This window comes from Chelonoidis abingdonii, chromosome 11 (genome assembly GCF_003597395.2).
Source record: "Chelonoidis abingdonii isolate Lonesome George chromosome 11, CheloAbing_2.0, whole genome shotgun sequence".
Lineage (NCBI taxonomy): Eukaryota > Metazoa > Chordata > Testudines > Testudinidae > Chelonoidis > Chelonoidis abingdonii.
In genome coordinates, this window is record NC_133779.1 from 48,685,629 (window position 1) to 48,710,749 (window position 25,121).

Here is a 25,121-nt window from a genome sequence, read left to right on the forward strand (position 1 = left end):
GTGTGATGACGTCCACTGGCTTTTGCCCTCGAGCACCAGCCTGGCCCTGAATCTCTGTCATGAGCCATCTGCTGTGCTGCCATTTCCCTCCTAAATCAATGGAACACCCCCAAAACTTTAGCCCCGAGGTGGGGCTGCCCAGCGAGGCCTGCGGCCCTGCCAGCATGAGGACAGAGGCGAAACTTAAACCTCTCATTCATGCCCTTGGGATGCACAAAAAAGGTGATCAGAGCAGGGCGATTTTGCAAATGGCTAGTTCTAGAGGGCTGTATCTCAAGACCCCCTTACTCAAACAGCCCCGGAGCTGGGCCGTACCCCTCCCCTCCGAGGCGGCACAGTAAATTTCAAGACAATCCGAGTAAGTTTGGGGATTTCAGAGCACTTGGAGTAGTAGCAAGACTCAACGTTAACTGATGCTCTGCTAGACCGCTGCTGTGTTTTCCGGTCCTAACCCCGAGCCTTGCGGTATCGCTGGGAACCTGGAGGGCGCTGGATCGGTATCATAGTGGTTTGTTTAGCGTAGCCCATGGGACGCTGATCTTGCTGTGAACCTCTTCGCTGGGCTATGGCTTCCTACCATCTATTTGTTTTCACCTTTGCAGAAATCTCCCTCTTCACTTCTGGGACGGAGCTCGCCAATGGGTAAGGCTTGGAGGCGTTTGCTCGTCATAAAGATCTGTCTGGGTGCTGGGAGCTGTACAGTGGAGGGTTGTACTTGGAGAAGGAGGATGGTCCTGTGGGTAAGACAGAGGCGGTTGCCTCAGGCGGTCTGGGTTCTGTCCCTGGCTCTGGTATAGGCTCCTTGTGTGACCTTGGGCAAGTCCCCTCCCTGCCTTAGTTTCCCCACTGGTAAAGTGGGGTTAATGATACTGACCTCTTCTGTTAAAGGACTTTAAGACCTATTCATGAGAGGAGCTTCGTCATTGCTGAGCCTGTTGTTGTTTCTCTTTTCTATTTAGCTTGCAAGTTTTTCAGGGCAGGGGCTGTCTCTCACTATGTCTGTGTCCTGTGCCTAGTGTGATGGAGTTCTGATCTCAGCAGCTGCCTCTCGATGCTCCCATAATACAAATAATAGTAAGCTGCTCCCCAAGCCCCGAAGGGTTAACAGGCTAAGGACCCCTGTTAGTCCAGTACCATATGGAGCAGGTTTCACGGATGCCATACTTCAAATGGGATGAGAACCTGGATTCCCAGCACATCACATGCTGTTGCTGAATTGGTGCAGACAATAGTAGTGTGGCTTAAGAATCACGAGTCAGGTCCCTTCTGCCCCTCAAATCATGAGATAAAAAAAAATAAAACCAGTAAACTTGAGGTTCTTTTTATTTACCTTCTGGTTTGGGATTCACATTTTCAAGCTTCTGTTTGCAGCTGTGAGAGCTAGAAACTTGCTTAAAAAAAGAAGCAGCAGCTGAGATTCTCTCCTAATCCCATGACTCTAGAAGCAGGGGCTTTAAGAAAAGACACCAAATATGAGTAGGGGCCCTACCAATTTCACAGTACATTTGGTGAATTTCATGGCCAGAGGGTTTTAAAATTGGTCAATTTCACGATTTCAGACGTTTACCTCTGAAATTTCAGGGTGTTGTAACTTTGAGGGTCCCAACTGAAAAGACAAGGTTGCCCAGAGTGGTGGGGGGCAAGTGGGGCAATTTGCCCCGGGCCCTGCAGGGTCCCCCATGAGAATATAGTATTCTTTAGTATTGCAACATTTTTTTATGGAAGGGGGCCCCCAAAATTGCTTTGCCCCAGGCCCCCTGAATCCTCTGGGCAGCCCTGTGAAAAGAGGATCATAGAGGGGATCACAAAGGGAGCCCAGCTCTGAAGGCAGCAGCCGCAGAGCTTCCTGCAGCTGGAGGAGGTTCCTGGAGGTGGAGGTGATGCCAGTCCCCAACCCCTGCTGCTGGATGTGCCGTAGCTGGGGGCCCATGGCTGCTAGTCCTGGCCAGTGTCCAAGGACCCCGGCCAATTTGGAGGCCCCCTGAAAAATGGGCACCCTGTGCTCCAGCGGGAGCCGTGGGGGTGGGGCAGAATGCCCAAGCATGGACACCCTGAGGCCACTGCAGCGCAGAAGTGAGGGTGAGAACTTCTGCGTTGGCTCTGCAGGAGTGTCTACTCTCCCCACCAAGAGCGACCATGCAGTGGAAGGACAAGTCCTGACCCTCCCCAGCCTGGCCAGGACTAGCAGTTAGGTGCCCCCGGCAGGGACACTCCCAGCAGCAAGGGGGGGATCGGATTTCACAGGGAAGGAATTATTTCATGATCTGTGACACATTTTTCACGGCCGTGAAATTGGTAGGGCCCCAATTCGTGAGATTCCTGATACAAATCACACTGCCATGGGCGGAAAGTTTCCCTTGTGTGGACAGAGTCATAGAAGCAGATAACAAGTGGCTGAAAGATTTGCTTGAATAAAGGATCTAAGGGAACATTTACCAGCCTGCAGATCTACAGAGGTGTTTAGGCTCCTGATTTCAGTGGAAGTTAGGAGCCTAAATACCTTGTGGATCTGGGCCCCGCGGACTCCAGGAGCAAACGCCGATGAGAGGGAGTCCTGGATGACGGATGGTTTAATGCATCTGGGTGTCCCTTTAAGCTGTCGATTTCATTTTGTTTGCTCAAGCATCCTCTTGAGCTCCCTCATTTCTGAAATCCTTTCCCGAGCATGTCCAGCTGCTGCATCGCGGCCCCCAGACGTCATGATCCTGGTCGGCTCGTGGAATGTGACTGATGCAAACCCTGAATAACTCGTCTGAGTCAGGCCGCCAGAATCTCCTGGGGCCCCAGCTCTCACTGCTGTGTGAGCCCAGCCAGCATGCTGGGGTTTGCTACACCGCTCCAAGAGGAATGGGAAGGCGTAGGTTCAGTTCCCTGCTCAGCCGCAGACTCCTCTGTGTGAGTTGGCTAAGGCTACGGCTACACTGCAATTAGACACCCGCCGCTGCCAGCTGACTCAGCCAGAGACCCAAGTGGCTGTTTAATTGTGGTGTAGACGCTCAGGCTGCAGCCCAAGCTCTGGGGCCTTCCCACCTCGCAGGGTCCTAGAGCCCAGCCACCACGCTGAGCCACAACTTCAAAGCATGGCTGGTTTTGGAGGAGTAGCGTGAGCTTCCCATCTGCGGATCCGGTCTGGGAGGCCCACTCCAATACACTGCACAGTCTCGCCTGCGACTGATTAGCCACTTCCCAGCTGGGCTTGATCAAGTGACCCTAAAAGCCAGTGAGCGTCTCCGGTGGGAAGTGGGCGGGGTTTTGTGCCGAGGGCTGGATGAAGAGCTGCATCTGTACAGTGTGGGAGTTGTTACCTGATGAGTCGGGTGTCTGAAGAATCAAACTGTGCCCCGCAGAAAGGGGCTGAGTAGAGTCTGAGTGTGTGGGGTCAGCCCTTCCTGGGCTGGGGGAGACAGGCCAGGAGGCTGCAACCAGGTTCAGTTCCTGACCTTGGGCAAATCATTTAGGCCAGATCCTCAAAAGTATTTAGTAGGGCTGTCAAGCGATTAATCACAGTTAATCGCACTGTTAAATAATAGAATACCATTTATTTAAATATTTTTGGATGTTTTTATATTTTCAAATATGTTGATTTCAATTACAACACAGAATACAAAGTGTACAGTGCTCACTTCATATTTTTGAATACAAATATTTGCACTGTAAAAGACCAAAATAAATAGTATTTTTCAATTCATCTAATACAAGTACTGTAGTGCAAGCTCTTTATCATGAAAGTTGAACTTACAGATGTCGAATGATGTACAAAAAAATAACTGCATTCAAAAATAAAACAATGTCAAACCTTAGAGCTTACAAGTCCACTCAGTCCTACTTCTTGTTTAGCCAATCGTCCAGACAAACAAGTTTGGTTACATTTGCAGGAGATAATGGTGCCCATTTCTTGTTTACAGTGTCACCTGAAAATGAGCTCAGGTGTTCACGTGGCATTGTTGTAACCAGTGTCTTAAGATATTTACGTGGCAGATGCGCTAAAGATTCATATGTCCCTTCATGCTTCATCCATCATTCCAGAGGACATGCATCCTTGCTGATTAACGGGTTCTGCTCAACAACAGTCTAAAGCAAAGTGGACTGACGCATGTTTATTTTCATTATCTGAGTCAGATGCCACCAGCAGAAGGTTGATTTTTTGTTTTTGTTTTGGTGGTTGGGGTTCTGTAGTTTCTGCATCAGAGTGTTGCTCTTTTAAGACTTCTGAAAGCATGCTCCTCACCTCGGCTCTCTCAGATTTTGACGGCACTTGAGATTCTTAAACCTTGGGTGGAGTGCTGTAGCTATCTTTAGAAATCTCATATTGGTACCTTCTTTGCATTTTGTAAAACCTGCAGTGACAGTGTTCGTAAATCAAACAACATGTGCTGGGTCATCATCCGAGACTGCTAGAACATGAAATATATGGCAGAACGCGAGTAAAACAGAGCAGGCGACATACAATTCTCCCCCAAGGAGTTCAGTCACAAATTTAATTAACGCACTATTTTTTTAATGAGTGTCATCGGCATGGAAGCATTTCCTCTAGAATGGTGGCCGAAGCATGACGGGGCATACGAATATTTAGCATATCTGGAATATAAATACCTTGCAATTTTGGTTACAAAAGTGCCATAAAAACGCCTGTTATCACTTTCAGGTGACATTGTAAATAAGAAGCAGGCAGCAGTATCTCCTGCAAATATAAACAGACCTGTTTGTCTTAGCAATTGGCTGAACAAGAAGTAGGACTGAGTGGACCTGGAGGCTCTGAAGTTTTGCATTGTTTTGTTTTTGAGTGCAGTTATGTAACAAAAAAAAAAATCTACATTTGTAAGTTACACTTTCACGATAGAGCTTTCACTACAGTACTTGTATGAGGTGAACTGAAAAATACTATTCCTTTGTTTGCATTTTTACAGTGCAAATATTTGTAATAAAAATATGAAGTGGGCACTGTACACTTTGTATTCTGTGTTGTAACAAATCAATATATTTGAAAATGTAGGAAAACATCCAAAAATATTTAATACATTTCAATTGGCATGCTATTGTTTAACAGTGCAATTAATTTTTTTAATCGCAGTTTGTTTTTTTGAATTTGATCGCAGTTAACTCACATGATTATCGACCGCCCTAGTATTTAGGTGTCTAAGTTCAACAGAAATTAGCGGGGCTTAAATCAGGAGTGGAGCTCCCTAAAAGTGAGTGGGGCCCACCGGCACCTGAGACCCTGCCCCCATGCTACCACTTCCCCTGAGGCCCCACCCCAGTGCCACCCCTTTCTGCCAATAGCCCCCACCCCACCCCCATTGCTCACCCTTAATGGCCAGTAAAAAGTGATGGAGCCATGGCCCCCTGGACCCCTCTGGCCTAAATACTTGTGAGGTTTTGGGCCTTCATCTCTGCATGTCTCAGCTCCCCGCTGGAGATAACCAGGCTTCCTGCCTCGCAGAGGTGCTGTGAGGATAAACATTTCACAGAGTGACGGGGGCTCAGTAAGGGGGACAGAGAGGAAATATGCCATCTAGAGGAAGACTAGCTCCAACCCAGGGCTGGCAGCGGGGAGGGGGGGAAAGAAGTGGGGCAATTTGCTCCAGGCCCCACAGGGGCCCCGTGAGCCGCTCCAGGTTTTCAGTGGCACGTTCGCGGCAGGCCTTTCACACGCTGTGGGTCTTCGGCAGTGGGTCGTTTGGAGTGAGTGAAGGACCCGCTGCTGAAGTGCTGCCGAAGCCTTGGAGCGCTGCCACAAGCGGCGGGGGAAAAGGGGGGGGGCGGAGTTGCGATCGGCGGCACTTAGACTGCTCTACTGCCACTGCTTCGTTCTTCAGCGGCAATTAGGCGACAAGTCCTTCCCTCCAAGAGGGACCCACTGCTGAATTGCCGCCGAAGACCTGGCCCTGCCCCAGGCCCCCTGAATCCTCTGGGTGCCCTGTTCCAACCTAAGGGTGTAGAAGAGGCTTGAATGCTGCTTTTGGCAGGAGAAGGACCCGCGGGCAGAGGCAGAGATGGGCCTTCTGAGAAAATCCTTAGCGATGCTCCAAGCTGGAGAGAAAGCTTCCGTTCTATCGCTCTCCGGTTGTGGTCACAAACCCAGCCTGTGCTGTGCTGAAAGGGCAGGATCGGGGCTTACTTCATTCACTGGCTGGCCCAGGCAGGCAATCAGCTGCGGCCACCTGCCTGCTATTAACAGGTTTCATTCATATTTATGCCTTGGGCAAAGCCTGCCCTCATGGGGTGTCCTGGCATCTGCAGATACTGCTGGTCTCTGCTTCTGGGGAAAGGGAGGTATCTGTCACAGGTAGTAAGGGAAGGGTTTGAGATTCTTGGGAGATTGGCGCCAGACTTGTCAAGATTTGAAGATGCTGATAGGCACCTACTGAAAATCGCACTAGGCACCAAAATGCCTTTACAGATCTGGTCTCAGGCCCGGCCGCTTGGCCTGTCTGTCACAGTTCACAGCCTTCACATATTTCAGCATCGCCATTTCTGGCTGCTTTATTGCAAGTCTTGTGCTATTCAGTGGGGTTTTTCCTTAAAGCTCTAGTTTCTGGGGTCATGTGATGGGAGACCCTCTGCTTTCTTTTCTTTTCTTTTCTTTTTCTTTTTTTTTTTTTAAAGTAAGTTTCTAGCCCCCTTGTAAAGTTTGGAGATGTGACTCCCTAAAAGCTCAAAAGGCAGAAAGCAAACGAAAAGAGACCCCAACATTTGTTACTTTTCAAAGTTTCAGGATTTTTAATGTAAAATTGGTCGGGGGGGGGTTGGGCCGGAGGGAACTGGCTCATTATTTTGAAAGCTTTGGATGGCAATACTGCTGTTCAGGTCCTTAGAGTAGATGACTCTAGCTGAATGGTTGATAGAGCTGTTTCAGAAATGCATTTTGTTTTTATAAGTTGATGGAAGTGGGGGGAGGGAGGGTTGTTTCCCACCCCTGTTTGGGTTTTCATTACAAGAAAAATCAAGAGTCTTTTCTCTTTTTCTAGGTGGGGGGGGGAGGTTCAGGTTTGTGGGTTTGGGCTTTTTAAAAAAAAAAAAAAATCTGGATGAAATTGGTTTTCTCAGGGAAGTTTCTAGGTTTTTTTTTAGGGGGGAAATGTAGACAAAAAAGTTTCAACCACCTGTGCTAATTCGGATAGCGTTGTTCATCTCATCACTATGACATTATCCAGTATTGCCTAGTGGTGAGAGCCCAGGCCGCGGCGTCAGGATTAGATCCTGCACACGGTTGGAGGAGATCCTTTCTGTCTTTAACCTGCAACTCTGTTGTCTATTTGCCGCTTGGTGGGTAAGTTGCTTCCCCATTCCGTGCCTCAGTTTCCCATGCATAACAGAGAGATGATGATTATGTTCCCAGCCAGAGTATTCATGTGCGCTGGACTTGCCCCTCAACCCCTACTTTTTGAGCACAGGGAGGTTGCATTGATTTTCAATCACCACAAGCTCCTCCCTCAACGAGTTCCATGGCCAGGGTTTATGGTGCTAGAAGCCAGCATAGCCCATGAAGTGTATCTAGTCCAGAGGTAGCAGAACTGGGAACAGAACCCACCACCTGCTCCTTATACACTAGATCTGGATCCCCTCCCAGAGCTGGAAAAGAGAAGCCATGTCCTGTTCCTCTGACTATCAGGCTCCACTCTCAGGGCTGGGAATGCAAAGCTTGGATTTGTGAGGCCCTCGCTCTGACCATTAGACCCCGCCATCTCCCTGAGTGTCTCCCGAACCGCCTGTCACACACTGCCCTCCATTGTTTGTGTCTGTGTCAGGCGGGGCAGCCAGCGACCAGGGATCTGTCGCTGGAGCTGGTGGGAGGGGATAGATGAATGAATGAGAATGGAGCCATGGGCTGCCAGTACATTGCTCACCAAGAGCAGCTTCACGACTTGAAAAGGAAAATATTGGTTCATTCTGGCCAGTCCTTGTGAAAAATCATGGGTGAAATCCTACTGGCCTGTGGCAGAACTCCCAGGGGTCCAGTGAAAGCTGTGAGTTAAATCAACACGTTTCTGTGCTACTAACAGCACCTCAGGTTATTAGAATGGGCAGGGTTTAGGACAGGAAGTGAAGACGTAGGCCATATTCAATTGAAACTGCAGGGGAAGGTGTCTGGAATATAGCTACCCAGACTGGACTTAAACAGCAGAAATAGGGGCGGGTAGTTTACTTCTGCTGGACTTCAGTGGGACTAGTCAGTTTCATTTGTACTTAAGGTCAATTTCACATCTAGGCTGTAGCTGAGGCAATGGACTGAGACTCAGGAGACCGGAGTTCAAGTCTGGTCTCCTTCTGTGACCTTAGGTAAGTCACTTAGGCCCAGATCCTCAAAGGTATTTGGGTGCCCCAAATCCCATTGATTTCAATAGGAGTTAGGAGCCTCAATACCTCTGACTGAGGATCTATGTCTCAGTTTCCCAATCTTACATGGGGAAAAATATTTCTTCGCTTGTCTAGTTACTATGACAACTTGTGTGCCCTCTTGACTCTTTTCTACACACAGTCATGTGCCACCTCAACCACACCAGTATGGTTCAAGCCATGTGGCCCCTTTAGTGGGTAGGGGCACGTCGAGTCTTGAGAAGACAGGCGGGGGGCGGAGGAGAGCTGAAAACTGTCTTCAAATATGTTAGGGGGTATTACAAAGAGGACGGTGATCAATTGTTTTCCGTGTCCTCTGAAGATAGAAGAAGCACCAATGGGCTTAATCTGCAGCTAGTGAGGTTTAGCTTAGATATAGGGAAAATCTTTCTAACTCTCAGAGGAGTTAGGCTCTGGAACAGGCTGCCAAGGGAGGTTGTGGAATCCCCCTCATTGGAGGTTTTAAGGACGGGGATGTCAGAGATGGTCTGGATTTACTTGGTCCTGCCCAGCCGGACTTGATGACCTCTTGATGTCCCTTCCAGCCCTACAGCGCTATGATTCTTTGTACAGCTCCTAGCACAATAGGGCCCTGCTCTTGGTTGTGATCTCTAGGTGACTGTAATCTCTTTGAGAGATTTTAAAACTTTTTACAACCCAACCTCACGCTGACTCTGTCCCCTTTCACCATTTGAGATCATTCTGCCACCAGCATGTTGCCCGGGAAACGAGCTCTGCGGTTTGTGTGGGGCGTTATGACTTCAGTGCAGGGTGGGATACAGGCGCCGGGGCTGGGAAGAGAGCAGAAAGCCTTTGATCATTGCAAACTGGTGAGGTGGGTGGGAACAAGTGAAAGGTGACTTGGTTCATGTGTTGAGTCTGATTTAGCTGGAAACTTTCCCTTGCTGTTGGGAAAGTCTCTCTACAGCCAGATCTCTGCTTAAAGGTTTCACCAGCTTACCAGTTAGAAGATGTGATTGTTTAATGACACAACTGCATCTCAAAAGCCCTAGTGTAGATGCAGTTCTGCTGCCTAAAAAGTGCTTTTGTTGCCATTGTCAATTTTTCATTCCCCGAATCAGGACCAGCGATACCAGCAAAACACTTTTTTGCTGGTATAAATGCATCCAGTCCAGGAGGGTGTTTGCTTGTGTAGCTATACTGGCAAAGCTTTTCAATGCAGACAAGGCTGGGTGGTGCCCTGGGGAGGCACCCTGGAAATCTTGACTCCCTCCAAGAGCACTGACCCCCTGACTTCCCATCCAGGAAAGGGTCAAGGAAAAACCTTAAATTGGGGTCTGTGGACCATGTGGGTATGAAATTCCGCCTTCTTAATCCCATGACTCTTGGAGCTGGGGCCTTTAAGAAACACCCCACCCGATACTGCCAGAGTTGGTGATGCTGAATTGTCCTGGACAGCCAAGCCCACGCTGCTTGCACCAGCCTCATTGTATTCCCTCCGTCCCTGTCGATTGCAGCCAGGAGTGGGGTGACCAGGTCACCCCTGTCCAACCAGCTTTCAGCTGCCATTTATCCCTGCACTTGCAATGAGAACGTGGCCCCCTTTCCAGCCAGCGGGCGTGCCGCATGCCTCCAAGCTCTTTGTGGCCACGCAGATGTGTTAATTGACCTCCCCTTAATGGGTCTGCATTGCTCAGAATTCACCACCGTTAATTAGCGCTGAGGCTCATTCCCCACCCGGCTTTGCAAACAGAGAGGCCCTTGTGCGCGGCGCTGGCCCCCTGGGAGCCTGGCCCGTGTTTGCTCAGGGCCCTGGCACCGTATTCTCAGTGGGCGATGGGGCAGTGAGAGGTGCCGGCTTGCAGCGGCAGGGGAAGCCCCAGCCCTGCCAATCTTGCTGGCCCCTCGTATCCGTAAGACAGTGATGCCCAGGCCAAGAATGCAGCTCCCCCTGCTAAGAGCACGGAGGGCTCCTCCTCCCCCACAGGCTTGGGGTAAGCAGCTCCCTATCCTATAAGCAGCACTTCCACCCTCACCCCACAGCTCTGGCTCCTTCCTCCCCAGAACAGCCCCTCTGCTTGGCTGGTGCAATAAGAACCCCACTGTTGCAATCTTTAACCCCAGGGAAAGCACAAGACCCCAGCCCGAGCAGGGCCCTGTTGTGCCCTGTGCCGGCCATACCTGGAGATGTTGCCTGCCCTGAGCCCATGTCCTCTAGTAGGTGGGTAGGTCCTGCTACCGTGGACCCCAGTCCTGCTAGGGGTTGGGCTGAGATCCTCCAGCTGGTTTCACAGCTGCTCCCAAAGGGGGAGGACCTTCGTTCTGAGTGGGAGACCCGGCCCAGCATGAAATAAAGTGGCTGTAGCTGCCAGGCAGCTGGACTCTCACACCATCATCTCACCTCTAGGCCCTTGGGCTCAGTTGGTGTCTTTGACTGCGATCCTCTGCCAGGCTCCCGCACCCTCCCACCCTGCCAGGCTGCAGATGTCCAGGTCTCCCCCCACCCCACGCTGCCCTGCTGAGAGAGGATTACCATAATCTCCATCCATCGCCTGTCACAGCCCATTCCCGTCTTCACTGGGGGGGACCAGCCAGCTGGGCGCTTTGTTATTTCAGGGCTGGGATTCCTGAGCGGTGCTTCTCCCCTGGCTTTGATATAGGCCGATCTCTCGCTGGCTGCCTGCAGGGTGCTGGGTGTAGGAAGGGTAACTGGAAGCTGTGTGGCTGGAGTATGTGGCATGCGAACCTGGCCTAGATCTGTGTCCATTTTACTCTGCGGATGGGACTCTTTTTCTCTCCGCCTTCCCTTTGGTCAGCCCAGACCAGAGCCTGTCCCAGGAGAGTGGGGGAGGGTGCTTTCTTATCGCTCTGCATCTCTTGGCTTTGGAATCAGGTCTGTGCTTGGGACCTTCTCCTGTCCTCGCTTTGTGTGTGTGTAACATATTTGTAGTCCCTGGGGGCTGACTTCTGGAGCACGCCTCACCCTGCCAAGGCCTGAGTGAGGGCCTCCACCTGTGGTGAAAGACCCAGAATGAGGGATCCCCCGTGATGCTAATGCAGGAAATGGACCCTGCTGGAGCGGCATCCATTCCTTTACCGGGGATGGCCCTTTCCGCAACCCTAGTGCTAAGAGTCTGCATTCCTGATGGCGGTGACAGCAAGGGATGCGCTAGCTTTTGACAGAGCCTCAGGGCTGAAATTTCTGTGCAGAGACAGGCAAGCGACTTGCCCCAAGGTCACCCAGGAGGCTAGTGGCAGGGCTGGGATTAGAACCCAGATATCCTGGGCAGTCCCTTAACCACAAGTCCATCCTTCCCCTCGTGGTACACCCAGCAGGTTCCCACCCTGGTTCCTGCAGCAGGCGCAGTGACTCATGGCAGGTCTCGTCGAAGGGCGCCCAAGCTCAACGTCAGGACAGCGGGATCGGCCGGAGGGGGGACGATGGGAGGAATTTACCTGTAGTTCTCCCCGCTGGCCCCCACTTTGGGTTGATTTGTGCAGACTAGTTTGTGTCCCATCTCTCTGGATCAAGCGGGTTATAAGCTGCTATCACCGGGGCTTCTGAGCGCCTGAGCTCAGGGGTGTGTGAAATCCCCCCTCCCTCGCCCTCAATTTCCTTCCTGTGCAAAAGGGTTGGGGCTACAAACCCAGTTGCCCAGCCCAAGCTCTAAGGCTGTCTAAGCAAACAGAGGGCTCTGTGTGCGCTTCGCCCAGCTGGGGATTGCAGCAGCCGCCCTGGGTGTCTCTGGGGCTGCTCAGGGCACTGGCCCCTCCCTATTTCCTGGCCGTTAAACAACAAGAAGAAAACAGGGGGATTGTTTGTCTTTAGCGCCTGTGGGGTTGTTGTTTTTTTTAATCCCCCTTCCCCTGCAGCTTTAATGCCGGGAGCTGTGGACAGTTGGATGCTGCCGGGGAGGCCGGAGACCAGGAGAACCAGCGCCAGGAGGGGAGCCCTCTAGGACGAACCCTGAGCTTCTTCATGAAGATGACGGGCAAGTCGAAGGTAGGAGGGACCGTTTGGTTTGTGACCCGGCCAGGGACTGGTTGGGGGGGGAGCCTGGGGGCTCCTGGTTGGAGCTTGTGATCAAGAACTCCTGGGTTCTCTTCCCAGCTTTGGAGGGGGGGTGTTGTTTTGTGGTTGACACATGTGAGTGGATGTCAGGACTCCTGGGTTCTCTTCCCAGCTGTGGGAAGGAAGTCTTGTCTAAGGGTGAGAGCATTTGAGCAGATGACAGGACTCCTGGGTTCTCTTCCCAGTTCTGGCTGGGGATTGGGGTTCTGCTGGTTAGAGCATGTGAGTGGGTGTCGGGACTTCTTGGTTCTCTTCCCAGCTCTGGGAGGGAAGTGTTGTCTAAAGGTTAGAGTGCGGGGGGGTGGGGGGGATGCTCACGCCTGCTGATGCTGGGACCCCATCAGCTAAGGAAGACGACGGGACCTGTGGGAAACCTCTCTTCCCAGGGTGCCTGACAGCTCAGTAAGTGGCATTTTCTTTGAGATGTTTGGCTCACCACTCCGGTGCTTTTGATCCAGGCTGGATTTGAATCAGTGACATAGTGGTGACAAATTCCCTGTGATCCATCCGCTGCCCTGGAAGGAAGCTCCATTGGGATGTAACTCACCCTCCCGTTCTGCCATACCCTGGAATTCCCCTTCGTCAGGCTGTCTGCTCAGCCTCTTGGTTCCTCAAAACCTGGTGTACCCGCAAAGTAGTGCCGCGTGGTCGAGGAAGTGAAAACCTTTTCCTGCCTCATAAAGGAACGGCAAGGCGGTGGAGCAGGAAGGGTTAGTTTCTCTAGCAAGCATGTGTGCACCGCTCTGCCTTGCCCACCCTGGCTTTCTTTAATCAGGTTCAGGTCTTGGAGCATGTGTTTCAAAGTCTCCTGCCACTGCTTTCCAGGAGATGGGCACAGGCAACAGATTCTCCCAGGAGAGTTGTGCACTAGCAGCCATTAGTGAGTACACTGAGCTCAGGACTCTTGGGTTCTGTCCCAGCCTCCTTGGCCTAGTGATGGTCCTGCTCTCTCATGCCTCAGTGTCCTGTGCCAGGGGGCTAATGTTATTTACCCACCTTTGTAAAATGCTTTTGAGAGGCACACGTGACTAGCCTCATGTGAGTGCTGAGAGCCATTATTTAGGATTGCCTGGCAGCCCCCAGGAAGCAGCTAGTTGGCCCCTTCTGACCTGAGCTAACGGGGAATCGCCATCAGCAATACAGGGCTCATGACACATAGCTGGGCTGTGCCGATTCCCTCCACTGGAGGGCAGTGGTGCCACACGCACACTCGCCCATTCAGCACACTGCAGATTTTCACGCTGGCTTGTCTCGCCCTTCCTCTCCGGGGCCGGGCAAACAACAGGAAACGTTGCTTTTCTCTCGATAGTATCTGCAGGGTGCAGCCTCGCTCCTCCTGATGAGCGTGGATTAGGCAGCTGGGTTAAACCCCTCTTAGGCTCTTTTGCAGAGCTCTGGCTCCGTAGCCCCCGGGCACAGACCTTGCAGAGCAGAGTGCTGCGGCGAAGAACAGGTGCAGCTCTGCATGCTTGCCCAGGTGCATTATGGGTTCCCCCCTCAGCTTCCTCCAAAGCATCCCTCTAGAGATTGGGGGGTGGGGCAGGGACCTCTCTGACCTGATCCCATGCGTGGCACAGATATGGGGCTGAATTCACCAGTGCAGAGCCCAGTAGAAGGGGCTCGAAACTTCCACAATCCTGGAGCTAGTTGGAGTAGCCCTGACTGCTCTCGGGGTCCCTAGGGCACTTCAGTCTGGCTACCTTCAGTGAGGGGTGCACAGTGCTGGAGCAGCTGGTTCTGCTGTACTCTCGGCTGCTGCACCCAGCACACCACCTTCGGCCCTGCTGCTGGCTGGGGGCCCGTAGGAATGAATCCTGCCCCCAGACGCTGAGGGGAAGCAGGGCTGTGAACCCGCCGCTCTGGAGCTGCAGAAACCATTAATTCCGACCAGCCTCCCCAATGTAATCCTTCCTCTCCGTTCAGGGGCGAGGCGGATGAGCAGCCAGCTGTTAACAGCGCTACCAGCCAGCCCAGAAATACAGCCTTGCTCATCCCCCTTTTTGAACGGCTGGCAACTTTCACCTCTTGGCTCCCCAGTGTGGAGGAAGGAGAGGGAGGGCGAGGGAATGCCTCTGCTCTGCTTCAGAGGCTGGCTTGGTCCTGTTTGTTCGCTCCATTCAACAGCTGTTTCCAGACCTGTTCCCTCCTGCCCCCACCCTCAGCCTAAGATGATCCAGGCCATCGCTTGATGCTTGAGTCATGGGGCACCAGGAGGTTGTAGCCATTTAAACTGTCTCCTGTGTGTTTTGCTGTTGCTTATTAATCATGAGAGGCAGGGAGGAAGATGGGAAATGGAATGAAAACCTCTCTGTGCCCGGGGAGCCCTATCTGAGAGTGGGGCCTCCTTGTGCTGTACGGACACACGGGGAGAGAAAGTCCCGGCCCCAGACAAAGGGTGGGAGGGGAAAGCGGGAGTAGGGGGGGATGCCAGAGGTCACCCAGCAGGCCAGTGGGAGCATCTTTGATCGGAGGATCTCAAAGTGCCCTACAGACACGATTGAGCTAAGTCCCCTGCCTGCTTTCCAGAGACCGAGCAGTGGGGCTGGAAAGGATTTGCTTGAGGTCGCTCTGCAAGCTGGTGGCAGAGAGACTGCGTGGAGAACCCAGGAGTTCTGGCAGCCACAGCTGTGCTAACCAGCAGGTGATACCTCCTGCCTAGCTTTTGCTTGTGTGCGCAGTTAGCGGGAGGCCAGTGGTACAAAGGAAGCATTAGAGATGAGCAAGAGAGAGATTTGAGGCTGGCTAGAAAACCCCAGGGAAGCTGGTGTCAGCCAGTTTGGATCCAAAGTGCTTTCTGGAGCCCAAGAAGTGGCTAGAGAACAAGGTTTGAACTGCCCTGCGGCTGCTAGTTTGTTTTGCTTAGAAGGGATCAGACTCGGGACATGGGTCAGGAGCCCCCGGGAAAGTTGCTTTCATAAATTTTCTTTTGAGTAGTTATGCGACTGAGCCTCTCATTTCAGGGAAGAAGGTGTCAGTTCCTTAGCCTCTCCCCCTTCCCTCTCCAGGAAGTCTGGGATTGTGGTCGCAGGGCCGTAGTCAGGAACCGGACGTTTCTGTCCAACTTTAAAGCGATCTCCAGCCAGGCGGGAGAAAATAATCTGTTTAGACGTTCTTTGCCAAACCGGCAGGACACACAGGGCTTCATGTAACAATTGCATCAGGCGTTCTGTCTGCCTAGCAAAACAGGGCCGTGCTTAAACTGAGAGCCTGAACTCTTCCCTTCCCCACTGGCCCTTCTCCCCCAAATACTAAACCTTTAGAACCGACATCATCAACACAGGGGTCTTCATGAGAAAGCTCAATCATGCTTCGTACTTTGAGGCTTTCATCCAGGGATCTCAAAGCACTTTCCAAAGCAAGAGAGAGCTAATCTCTGCTTTATAGATGGGGAAACTGAGGCACGGGGCGGGGAAGTGACTTGCCGAGGTCACCCAGCAGGCCAGGGTCAGAGCCTGGACTAAAACCCGGCTCTGCTAATTGCTGGCCCAGTGTTCCAGTTGCTAGACCAGGGGTAGGCAATCGATGGCATGGGTGCCGAAGACGGCACGCAAGCTGATTTCAGTGGCACTCACACTGCCTGGGGGACTCTGCATTTTAATTTAATTTTAAATGAAGCTTCTTAAACATTTTAAAAACCGTATTTACTTTACATACAACAATAGTTTAGTTATATATTATAGACTTATAGAAAGAGACCTTCAAAAACATTAACATGTATGACTGGCACATGAAACCTTAAATCAGAGTGAATAAATGAAGACTTGGCACAGCACTTCTGAAAGGTTGCCGACCTCTGTGCTAGACTATGCAGCCTTGTGTTTTAAAAGGGGCAGGGTAATTTTATGGCCTGTAACTTTGTGCCTCTTTTAGGGGTTGACCCTCAACCTTTGATCCTGACATGGGGGAGATATGGAAATCCCAGTCCAAATTGCCCTGCTGGCTGGAGAATTCGACTCTGACTCACCCTAAAGAAAGATTCGAGCTGTGAATTCGGGCCTGAACCCATATCGGGATCTGAGGTCCCCAGTTCAGGTCTCCATTTCTGCCATTAGCTCTCTTTGCTTGAGCCCCTGCGTGTGATCTGTGTTCCAGGAAATCCTTACCCAATGCAACAGCTAAAGAGGAGGAGACAATAAAAGCTGCTCTTAGATGGCTGGGAATAGCCTCAAACTTCCTAGCAGGACTAAATCCCTGGCCATGAATTGCAGCACCATGGGGAGATGCTGCTAGGTTCCTAGCTGTGCAGCTAGTGGGATTGTCTGCAAGTGACACACATGTGCAGAGTAATTTACCCTAATGGCCTGAGCACAGGACTGGGGCCCAAGAACTCCTGAGGTCAGACCTTGCTTTTGACACTGATTCCATCATGTCTGTTCGTCTCCAAGCCTGAGCTTTCCCATCTGTAAAATGGGGGGTCGGGCTGACCAAACTGCCCCAGCTCCCAAGCGGCAGTGGACTTGCAAAGCCCCGTACAACTCCCCAGTACCCTACTTTGCAATGTGGAAAGAGACGAGGGGCCAGAGTGAAATCCTGAGCCAAGGAGATTGCCTGGTGTAGGGGGAGCTCTCTGCCGTTGTGAGGTCAAAGTGGAAGGTGGGGGGAGGGGCGCTGGAAGCCTTCTTGCCCTCACATTCCCACCCCGTCACCTCCTGGCTCCCACCTTCACATTACCTCCTGGGCCCTGGGGTGCTGCCAGCTTCCCAGGTGGCGAATAAATGTGGCCTGGCTGTTACATGCCCAGATCTCTGCTCCCGCAGGGTATTTTTGTCTCTCCCAGTGCTGCACTCCAGCTATAAGTTTCAACGGGGCCGCCCGCCTGTGGGTTTGAATCGCCTTCAAAGTGGCACGGCGCGGACGTCTCTCTGCTCCCCGACCCAGCCACTAATTGAGCCCAGCTGCTCGGTGTTTCTGGGATGGGAGATGGGCCCTGGCTGAGCGATCCAGTTGGGCCTCTCCGGTGCTGGCCCTGGCACATCAGGATACGTGTTGTAATGCAGTTGGCCATTCCAGAGCAAGGGATTTTACTATAGCTGCGTGTCACCTGGCTTTCTCATTTCTTAGCTGCCCAGCTTCAGTTGGGAGCTAGCTTCCCCAATAAGGACCAGAAAAAGCCTTTTCTACCACGCTACATTGCATGGATTTCCCCAAGTCCTCCTGCAACAGGCAGCCTGTGAAATAGGCTCTGTGTTCTGGGCTGTGGAGGGCGTAAGGAGGTGGTGATTCTCCAGGAAGAGCTCTCTCCATGAACTGAGCTGTGAGTGTTGCTGCAACAGCCAGCGTCGTGTGGAGGAGAGGTGGAACAGAACCTATTTCTGGTTCTTCACAATCCTCTGGCACTTTTTTGCCTGAGTGTTTACCCTGAAATCCTTGCCACTGTCCCTTGGGGGCGTTCACATTTTGCGTCCTTCAATTCCCCATGCAGTTTCAGCTGAGTACGGGACTCTTCTTTACCTTGTGCCCTAAATGGTTCTGCCGAGTTGCTGTGTATCCATTCAATAGCAGCAGTGCTCCACGCCAGAGATGGCTGCATTTCCATGCTGAGTTAGTTGCTGTGAGCTACTAAACAGCTGCTGTGTTCCGCCACAGAGGTGGTAGCATTTCTTTGAGTGAGCAATCCCTGTGCAGTAGAACTGTGAGCTATGATACAGCTGACGTGTTCCAGCCCATAGGTGGCTGTATTTCCATGCTGGTGGGTGAGTTGCTGTGTAGCATTGCTTTGAGCTACTACAGAGCTACGTTGTTCCCCCCTGGAGGTGGCTGCAGTTGCATGCTAGCTGAGTGATCCCTGCACACTGTTGCTGTGAGCTGCTAAACAGTAGTCATGTTCCACCCCAGAGGCAGCTGTCCTCTAGCAGTGGGCAAAGCAAACGCAGCAGGCAGTTTGTGTGTCACTTTGCGAAAGGTTTGGAAGCGCTCTTCCGCCCAAACACTGCTCCAGTGTCCCCTTTTCTTCAACCTCTACTATTTTTAGATGTGACTCATGTTCTAAAATCAGAATTGTGCGTGTATTTTAAAAATAAACCCGCCGAACTGCTCATGAGCGTTACACAGAATCAGTGCTGGCCTGGTTTGAATATTTCACTGGCTAATGAAAACAAAGACAAACACATTGTCCCAGCAGTTAGAATGCTGTTTTAATGGCTAGGGCTGGGCCTGGACAGAACTTCCTGGGAAGTGATTTATCACATGCTATGGCTGCTCTTAAGGCAGTTCAAAGATCCTCTTTCATGACCCGATCTGATGCCCACTGAGTGCTTCCATTGACAGCAGGACACTTTGGATCTGGCTGTTAAGAAGCAGATGAAACCTGGCCTCTCCTTTATTTAAAGAGACAGGATCCCAGCCCAAGGGATGCAGGGAATCTGCAGGTCAGCCTGTTCTAGCATCTGATCCTGCAAGGTCCTGATGCCTGGCTTGGATGGGAGGCTGTGGGGAGGGGTCACCTCAAAGGCTGGTTCAGCTGTGTAAGTTAATTTTATAGGCCCTGCTCTGTGATGCAGAGGGAGAGGGTTGCCAGTTTTGGTGGGATGTATTCCTGGCGCTTTCATCACATGACATAATTTTTAATTAAATATTCATCTTTAATTCCTGGAGGCTCCAGGCCAATCCTGGAGGGTTGGGAACGCTAAATGAAACCTTAATCTGTCACTGTCTAAATAGGGTAAGCCAGAGAGGGACAAAGACTGACAAGGAGGCACCAGGGATGGGGGTTAAACCCCAGATCCAGCCGCCTCCACATACTGGAGGCAGGAGCCGATCCCAGCTTGGATCCAGATCAGAATTTCTTCACCGACCTCCTGTCCCGCCTTTGGGCAAAGCAATCCCTGGATTGGAACAGAGTGAAAGCAGGTCCAAGCGTTGCACTTGGGCTCCATAGCAAGAGGAAAATGAAATCAACAGGACCAAAAGCTGTGACCACTGTGGAATGTATATATGTAAATTATGTGATTTTTATCTCTAGTCACATGCACGCAATATGTGTGTATAGATATAGAGAGGGTGTATCTGTCTAAAGGGGGAGGGAGAGCTCAGTGGTTTGAGCACTGGCTTGCTTAAACCCAAGGTTATGAGTTCAATCCTTGATGGGGCCATTTAGGGAGCTGGGGCAAAAATCTGTCTGGGGATTGGCCCTGCTTTGAGCAGGGGGGTTAGACTAGATGACCTCCTGAGGTCCCTTTCTCTCCCCTCATTTGTACCTGATGGGCAGAAGGCTGAAAGCAAGCAACAGATGCTAATTGTGCTCTTTGATGCCTTACTGGAAGAGGGTCAGATAGCAGGGTGATGGGCATGGGATAGGATAGGATTTTTGTCAATAAACACTGCTCAGCATTTCTGACACAGGTAACTTACGCGGATGGAACTGAGCAATGGGGTTGAAACTTCCCCAGGGTCTGGAAGGTACATAGAGGGTGTGTGTGTGTGAGATGGAACATTTTGAGTTCAGCCTCACCTCTGTAACTTAAAACACTGAGCATGACACATCATCAGGTGGGGGTGTAGCTTAGGTCTGTAATGAGAGGTGATGGGGTAGGAAAGTCCCTGCTGAAGAGTGACAGCAGTGATATAATGGGGGTGGGAGTGGAATGTTTTGAACAGCTGAGTGGGATCCCTGTCTGTACACAGAAACTCTTAGTGATTGAGAGGTTCCAGCAGACTGAAGGAAACTCATTGAGCTGCCAGTCATAGTTGGAAGGAGGAAGCATCAGACACAGTTTGGGTTAGTTTATGCAGACAGGGGTGGCTGTTACAGGATCCAGGGTTATTTGCATAGGTGCTAGAATTAGGGGGGCTCTTGCACCCCCTGGCTTGAAGTGGTTTCCTTCATATAGAGGGGTCACAGTTTGGTTCAATGGCTCTCAGCACCTGCACTATAAAAAATTGTTCCAGCATTCCTGATTATGTGGTATCTACTGTCGGAAAGTATGTAGCAAATCTCCATTGTGGGGGGAAAGTCTGCATAATTTCAACATGAAACTGTTGAGCGGAGATGTGGAGGAGGATCTGAAAGAAAGGGGCGGGTGTCTGGGGGAGGTCTAGCAAGGAAGCACTATAATAATACCTTACCTTCTTCTAGCAGGATCTCCAAGCAAACACAAATGAAGCCACACACCACCCCGGGGGAGGGAGGAGGTGGTGGTGTCCCCATTATACAGATGGAAAAACTGAGGCACAGTGGGTGGACACGTCTCAGACACCATGTCACATGGTGAGAGGTGCCACTGAAATACATAGAATGAACAGGGAGTTAGTATTGGAACCAGGAGTCCAGATTTCCAGGCCCCTCCCATAGCTCTAACCACTAGACAATACTCCCTTGCCCACTGGAGGGTTGCAGGGAATCTGCGTGTGACCCTGTTTTAAGGCATGATCCAGGAAAATGCTGATCAATGGCTTCAATGGGAATTTGATTCCTCCCAGGATGCAAGCTTGTGGGGAAGAGACTCCTCAAAGATTGATGAAGTCAGACCTGGGGATAAAACCGAGCAGTCCTGGCTCCCCAGCATCTGCATTAACCTGTAGAGCATGCTCCCTCCCAAAGCTGGGGATAGAACTGCAGAGTCCTGATGCCCAGCTCCCTGGTGTAACTACTGGACTCCCAGATTCTGTTCCTGGCTCTGACACTAACTTACTGTGCAACCTTAAGCATGTCACTTCACTTCTTTCTGTGCCTCAGCTTCCCCCAGCTATATAATGGATATATTGAAGCCATAGGGAATGGGGGAGCTAGCTATGGTGATGCCTGCGACTTTAATTCTTAAGATTTTGTTTTCTCTGTACTGCACCTTCTAAATGTTTAGAGAGCTGCTGTCTGTCATGTATCATGTGTCTGAAGGCACAGCTCCTGTTGTGACAGGCAGCGTTTTGTAGCATGTTACAGAGGAGCTATACACACTGTGCTCTTCCCCCTGGAGACTTTACTTTGGTTCTTTATTGTTCCGATTTTCCATAATCTGAAACAAGCTGTTCAAACTGTAGTATATTTTTCCTGTTTTCATAGAGAAACGGTAAGAGCTGTGTTGGTTAGGGTGATTACTTAGGCATTGTGCTTGGATAGGTGAGCAAACACCACCCCAGTTTTCTCGCTGTAACAGGGGAGTAATGATTGAGATCTTCCTGTGTGAAATGTTCCCAGCTGCAGGGAACTGGCTGATCACATGCAGCTGCTGGGTTCCACCCCTTGTTCAGAGGAGCGGAGCAGAAGGGAGCGGGGAGATGAAGTGGAGAACAAAGGAAGCAGGGTGACTAAACTGAAAAGGCCAAAACCTCGCTGCACTTGCACTGAATCTAAGCAATGACTGTGGCAGTCACAGTGGTGTAGCATGAGTGGGAGAGACACCGGGCTGACGGGTGGGGAATGCCCATGAGATAAAATATGAGCCACTACTGGGAAACAGATTGAGAGTCCCTGGTCCAGAGCTTCATCTGCTCAAAGCATCTGGTGTGATGGATGAGGAAGTGGAGGGACAGAAAGGTGAAGTGACTTGCAGAAGGTTACGCAGTGAGCCACTAGCAGAGCTGGGAACTGAACCTGTGGCTCTCGCTTGCCGGGGCTTGATTACACACCAGGTACGAAACTTCATTGGAATCACAACTTTAGTTCACTGCCGTGGCAAATCCCATGGGAACATGGGCCTCCTTGCAGATCAAGCGCTGCCTGGATCAGTCTCTGGCTAGTCCTTCAGGGGGGCTGGCTGGCTATGCAGTTGATATTGTCACTGGCGATCTTATTGGGACACTCTGAAGCTTTTGGTACCCATGTGCCAGCCAGCCAGCAGCCTTCCTGGGTAAAATCGCTTCAGAATTTGTTGGTCTTCCATCCTAATAACACGTCCACGCCGAGAGCGGCTGAAACCAAACCAGGGCTGAGGATAGTGATGAGCAAGTTTGGCTTCGAATATCCTCCTGGCTGATTTTTGGCCTGGAGAATTGCAAACCTCAATCTGCTGCTCTCCAGCCTTCCTCAGTACTCACGTTCCGCGGCCGGGCACTGGCGTTGGTGTTAAACGGTTGCAACGTTGTGCCCTGTTCCTTGGGGCGAACCACTCACCCGCACTGCCTCGCGGACCATTCCTAGTACTTAAACAGTCCCCTCGGTTGCTACGGGAACCAGGTTGGTAACATTCCATACCCTGTGCCTGTTGTTGAAACACACCATGAAAACAACACCCACACACATCAGCCCCCACCAATTGTGGCAGAAACAGCTCCTGAATCCACACACCACCTGCTTTACCCCCCGCTCCTGGGATTATATTCCCTCTGCACCTACAACGGTGGGACTGGGCAGAGAATCAGCCTGTGACTTTTTCTGCTGTGTCTGGGTTAGAGTTGTTGGGGTCAGACCTGCTAACAGCAATTCCAGGCCCCAGGGCTGAACAGTCAGTGGGTCCCCAAGCGCATCGTCCGCCTGACATTTGGGTGGTGCTGGGCCTCGGCTGGCTGGTGCCCAGCAAGCTGCCGGCTGCGGTCCTGGGCATGCTTTTTTGGCACCGCCAGGTACGGTTGCCAGCTGTCTAATCCCACAAACCCAAAGACCCTTGCCCAGCCTACTGCCCCATCCCATCTCTGAGGCCCTGCCCCCTGTTCACTCCATTTCCCCCCCCCCCCCGGCAGTCCCCCTCACCTTCACTCACTTTCACCAGGCTGGGGCAGGGGGTTGGGGTGTGGGAGTGGGGGCGGGTGCAGGCTCTGAGAGGGAGTTTGGGGATGGAAGGGGGTGTGGGCTCAGACTCTGGGTGGGAGTAGGGGTGCAGGCTCTAGGCTGGGGCAGGGGGTTGGGATGCAAGAGGAGGTCAGGGGATCGGCGCTTATCTTGGATGGCTCCTGAAAGCGACCGGCACACCCCTCTGGCAGTGGTTCCTAAGTTGGAGGCCTGGGGGTCTCCGCACATTGCTGCCCACAGGTACCACCCCCGCAGCTCCCATTGGCTGCAGGTCCCGGCCAGTGGGAGCTGCAGAGTCGGCGCTCAGGGCAGCGCGCAGAGACCCACTCTGCAGGGGCCGCAGGGACGTGCTGGTCGCTTCCAGGAGCGGTGTGGCGGGCGAGCAGGAAGCCTGCCTTAGCCCCACTGTGCTGCCGCTGCTGGCGGCTGGGCTCGTTTAAATCACCCGGGCCCCTGGGCAATTGCCCCCCACTGTTGGCGGGCCTGGTGAGGGGTTTTCTTTAACCTGAGGTTTTCTGAAGGATTTTGAGAGAGGGAGCGTGAGTGGTGGACACGCAAGGAGAAAATGGAGCTGAAGAGGGGGAGGCTACTGCTAGGCAAACAGAAGAGGTTGGCATAAAACAGCTCATCCACCAGTCGGATGCTTTGTGCTGGAGAGGAAGGATGGGTCAGAGGTTACACTGACCGCGTGTGACATGTGGGAGCTGGGCATAATTCCCGGCTCCCGCATGACCCTTATCTTGGGCAAGTCACGGAGGGCAACCTTTCCCAAAGTGCTTTAATGACTTGGGAGCTGACTGTGGTTAGACTGGAAGTTGTCGGGCCAGAGACTCTCTTACTGATTGTACAGCTTCTAGCACAGCGAGGCCTGCAGCTAGGTTGGGGTCTCTCTAGCTGTTCTCTTCCTCAGTTCCTGTTCGATGGATAAACAAACTGCTGCAACCCATTCACCAGTGCTGAGCTCACTCTTGAGAGAGTCTAGCCTTTCAGAGCTGGAGGGGATGACATGTTGGTACGAGGAGGAGGGAGAAGAATTGTTCTCCTTAACCTCTGAGGACAGGACAAGAAGCAATGGGCTTAAGTTGCAGCAAGGGAGGTTTAGGCTGGACATTAGGAAAAACTTCCTAACTGTCAGGATATTTAAGCACTGGGATAAATTGCCTAGGGAGGTTGTGGAATCTCCATCATTGGGGATTTTTAAGAGCAGGTTAGACAAACACTAGTCAGGGATGGTTTAGGTCAGAGGTAGGCAACCTATGGCACATGTGCCAAAGGTGGCACGCAAGCAGATGCTCAGTGGCACTCACACTGCTCTGGTCCTGGCCAGTGGCATAGTCAGGTGGAGGGAAGAGGGGAAGCGGGGAAAAAAAGACACCACCCAGCGCGGCGCTTTTACTGACGGGGCAGTGCTCCAAGTTTTTGGTGGCACTGTGGCGGCGGGACCTTCATTCGCTCTGCAGTCTTCGGCAGCATTTTGGCAATGAAGCTTTAGTGCCGCCGAAGACCCGGAGCGAGTGAAGGTCCACCATCAAGGTGCCGCCGAAGACACCCGGAGCGAGTGAAGGTGGTGTCGCCGAAGACACCTGGAGTGAGTGAAGCTCCCGCCACCAAAGACCCGAAACACCACCCTGTCAGTAAAAGTGCTGCAGTGGGTGGTGCCTTTTTTTTCCGCTCCTGGATGAGTAAAATTAAAAAGGTGCCACTTGTGCTCAGTTGGGGAGCAGCCGCTGCCCTGCTCTTCCCCTAGCTACGCTACTGGTCCTGGCCACTGGTCCTGGCGGCTCTGCATTTTAATTTAATTTTAAGTGAAGCTTCTTAAATGTTTTAAAAACCTTGTTTACTTTATATAAAACAATAGTTTAGTTATATATTACAGACTGATAGAAGAGACCACCTAAAAACGTTAACATATATTACTGGCACGTGAAACCTTAAATTAAGTGAATAAATGAAGACTCGGCACAGCACTTGTGGAAGGTTGCCGACCCCTGGTCTAGATAATAGTCACCCCTGCTAGGAGTGCAGGGGACCGGACTAGCTGACCTCTCGAGGTCCCTTCCAGTCCTATGAGTCTATGAGCTAATCAAA

The 25,121-nt window shown here is 51.7% G+C and overlaps 1 protein-coding gene across 1 annotated transcript in view; it reads left to right on the top strand.

Annotated features, from left to right (window-relative positions):
* Window positions 1–25,121, top strand: part of ARHGEF2 (Rho/Rac guanine nucleotide exchange factor 2) — a 116,299-nt gene that overhangs the window by 16,565 nt on the left and 74,613 nt on the right. The window contains exons 5-6 of the mRNA XM_032792158.2: window positions 603–642; window positions 12,172–12,301. Coding sequence (XP_032648049.1) covers window positions 603–642; window positions 12,172–12,301 — 170 coding nt within the window. The remainder of the gene's footprint in view (window positions 1–602; window positions 643–12,171; window positions 12,302–25,121) is intronic.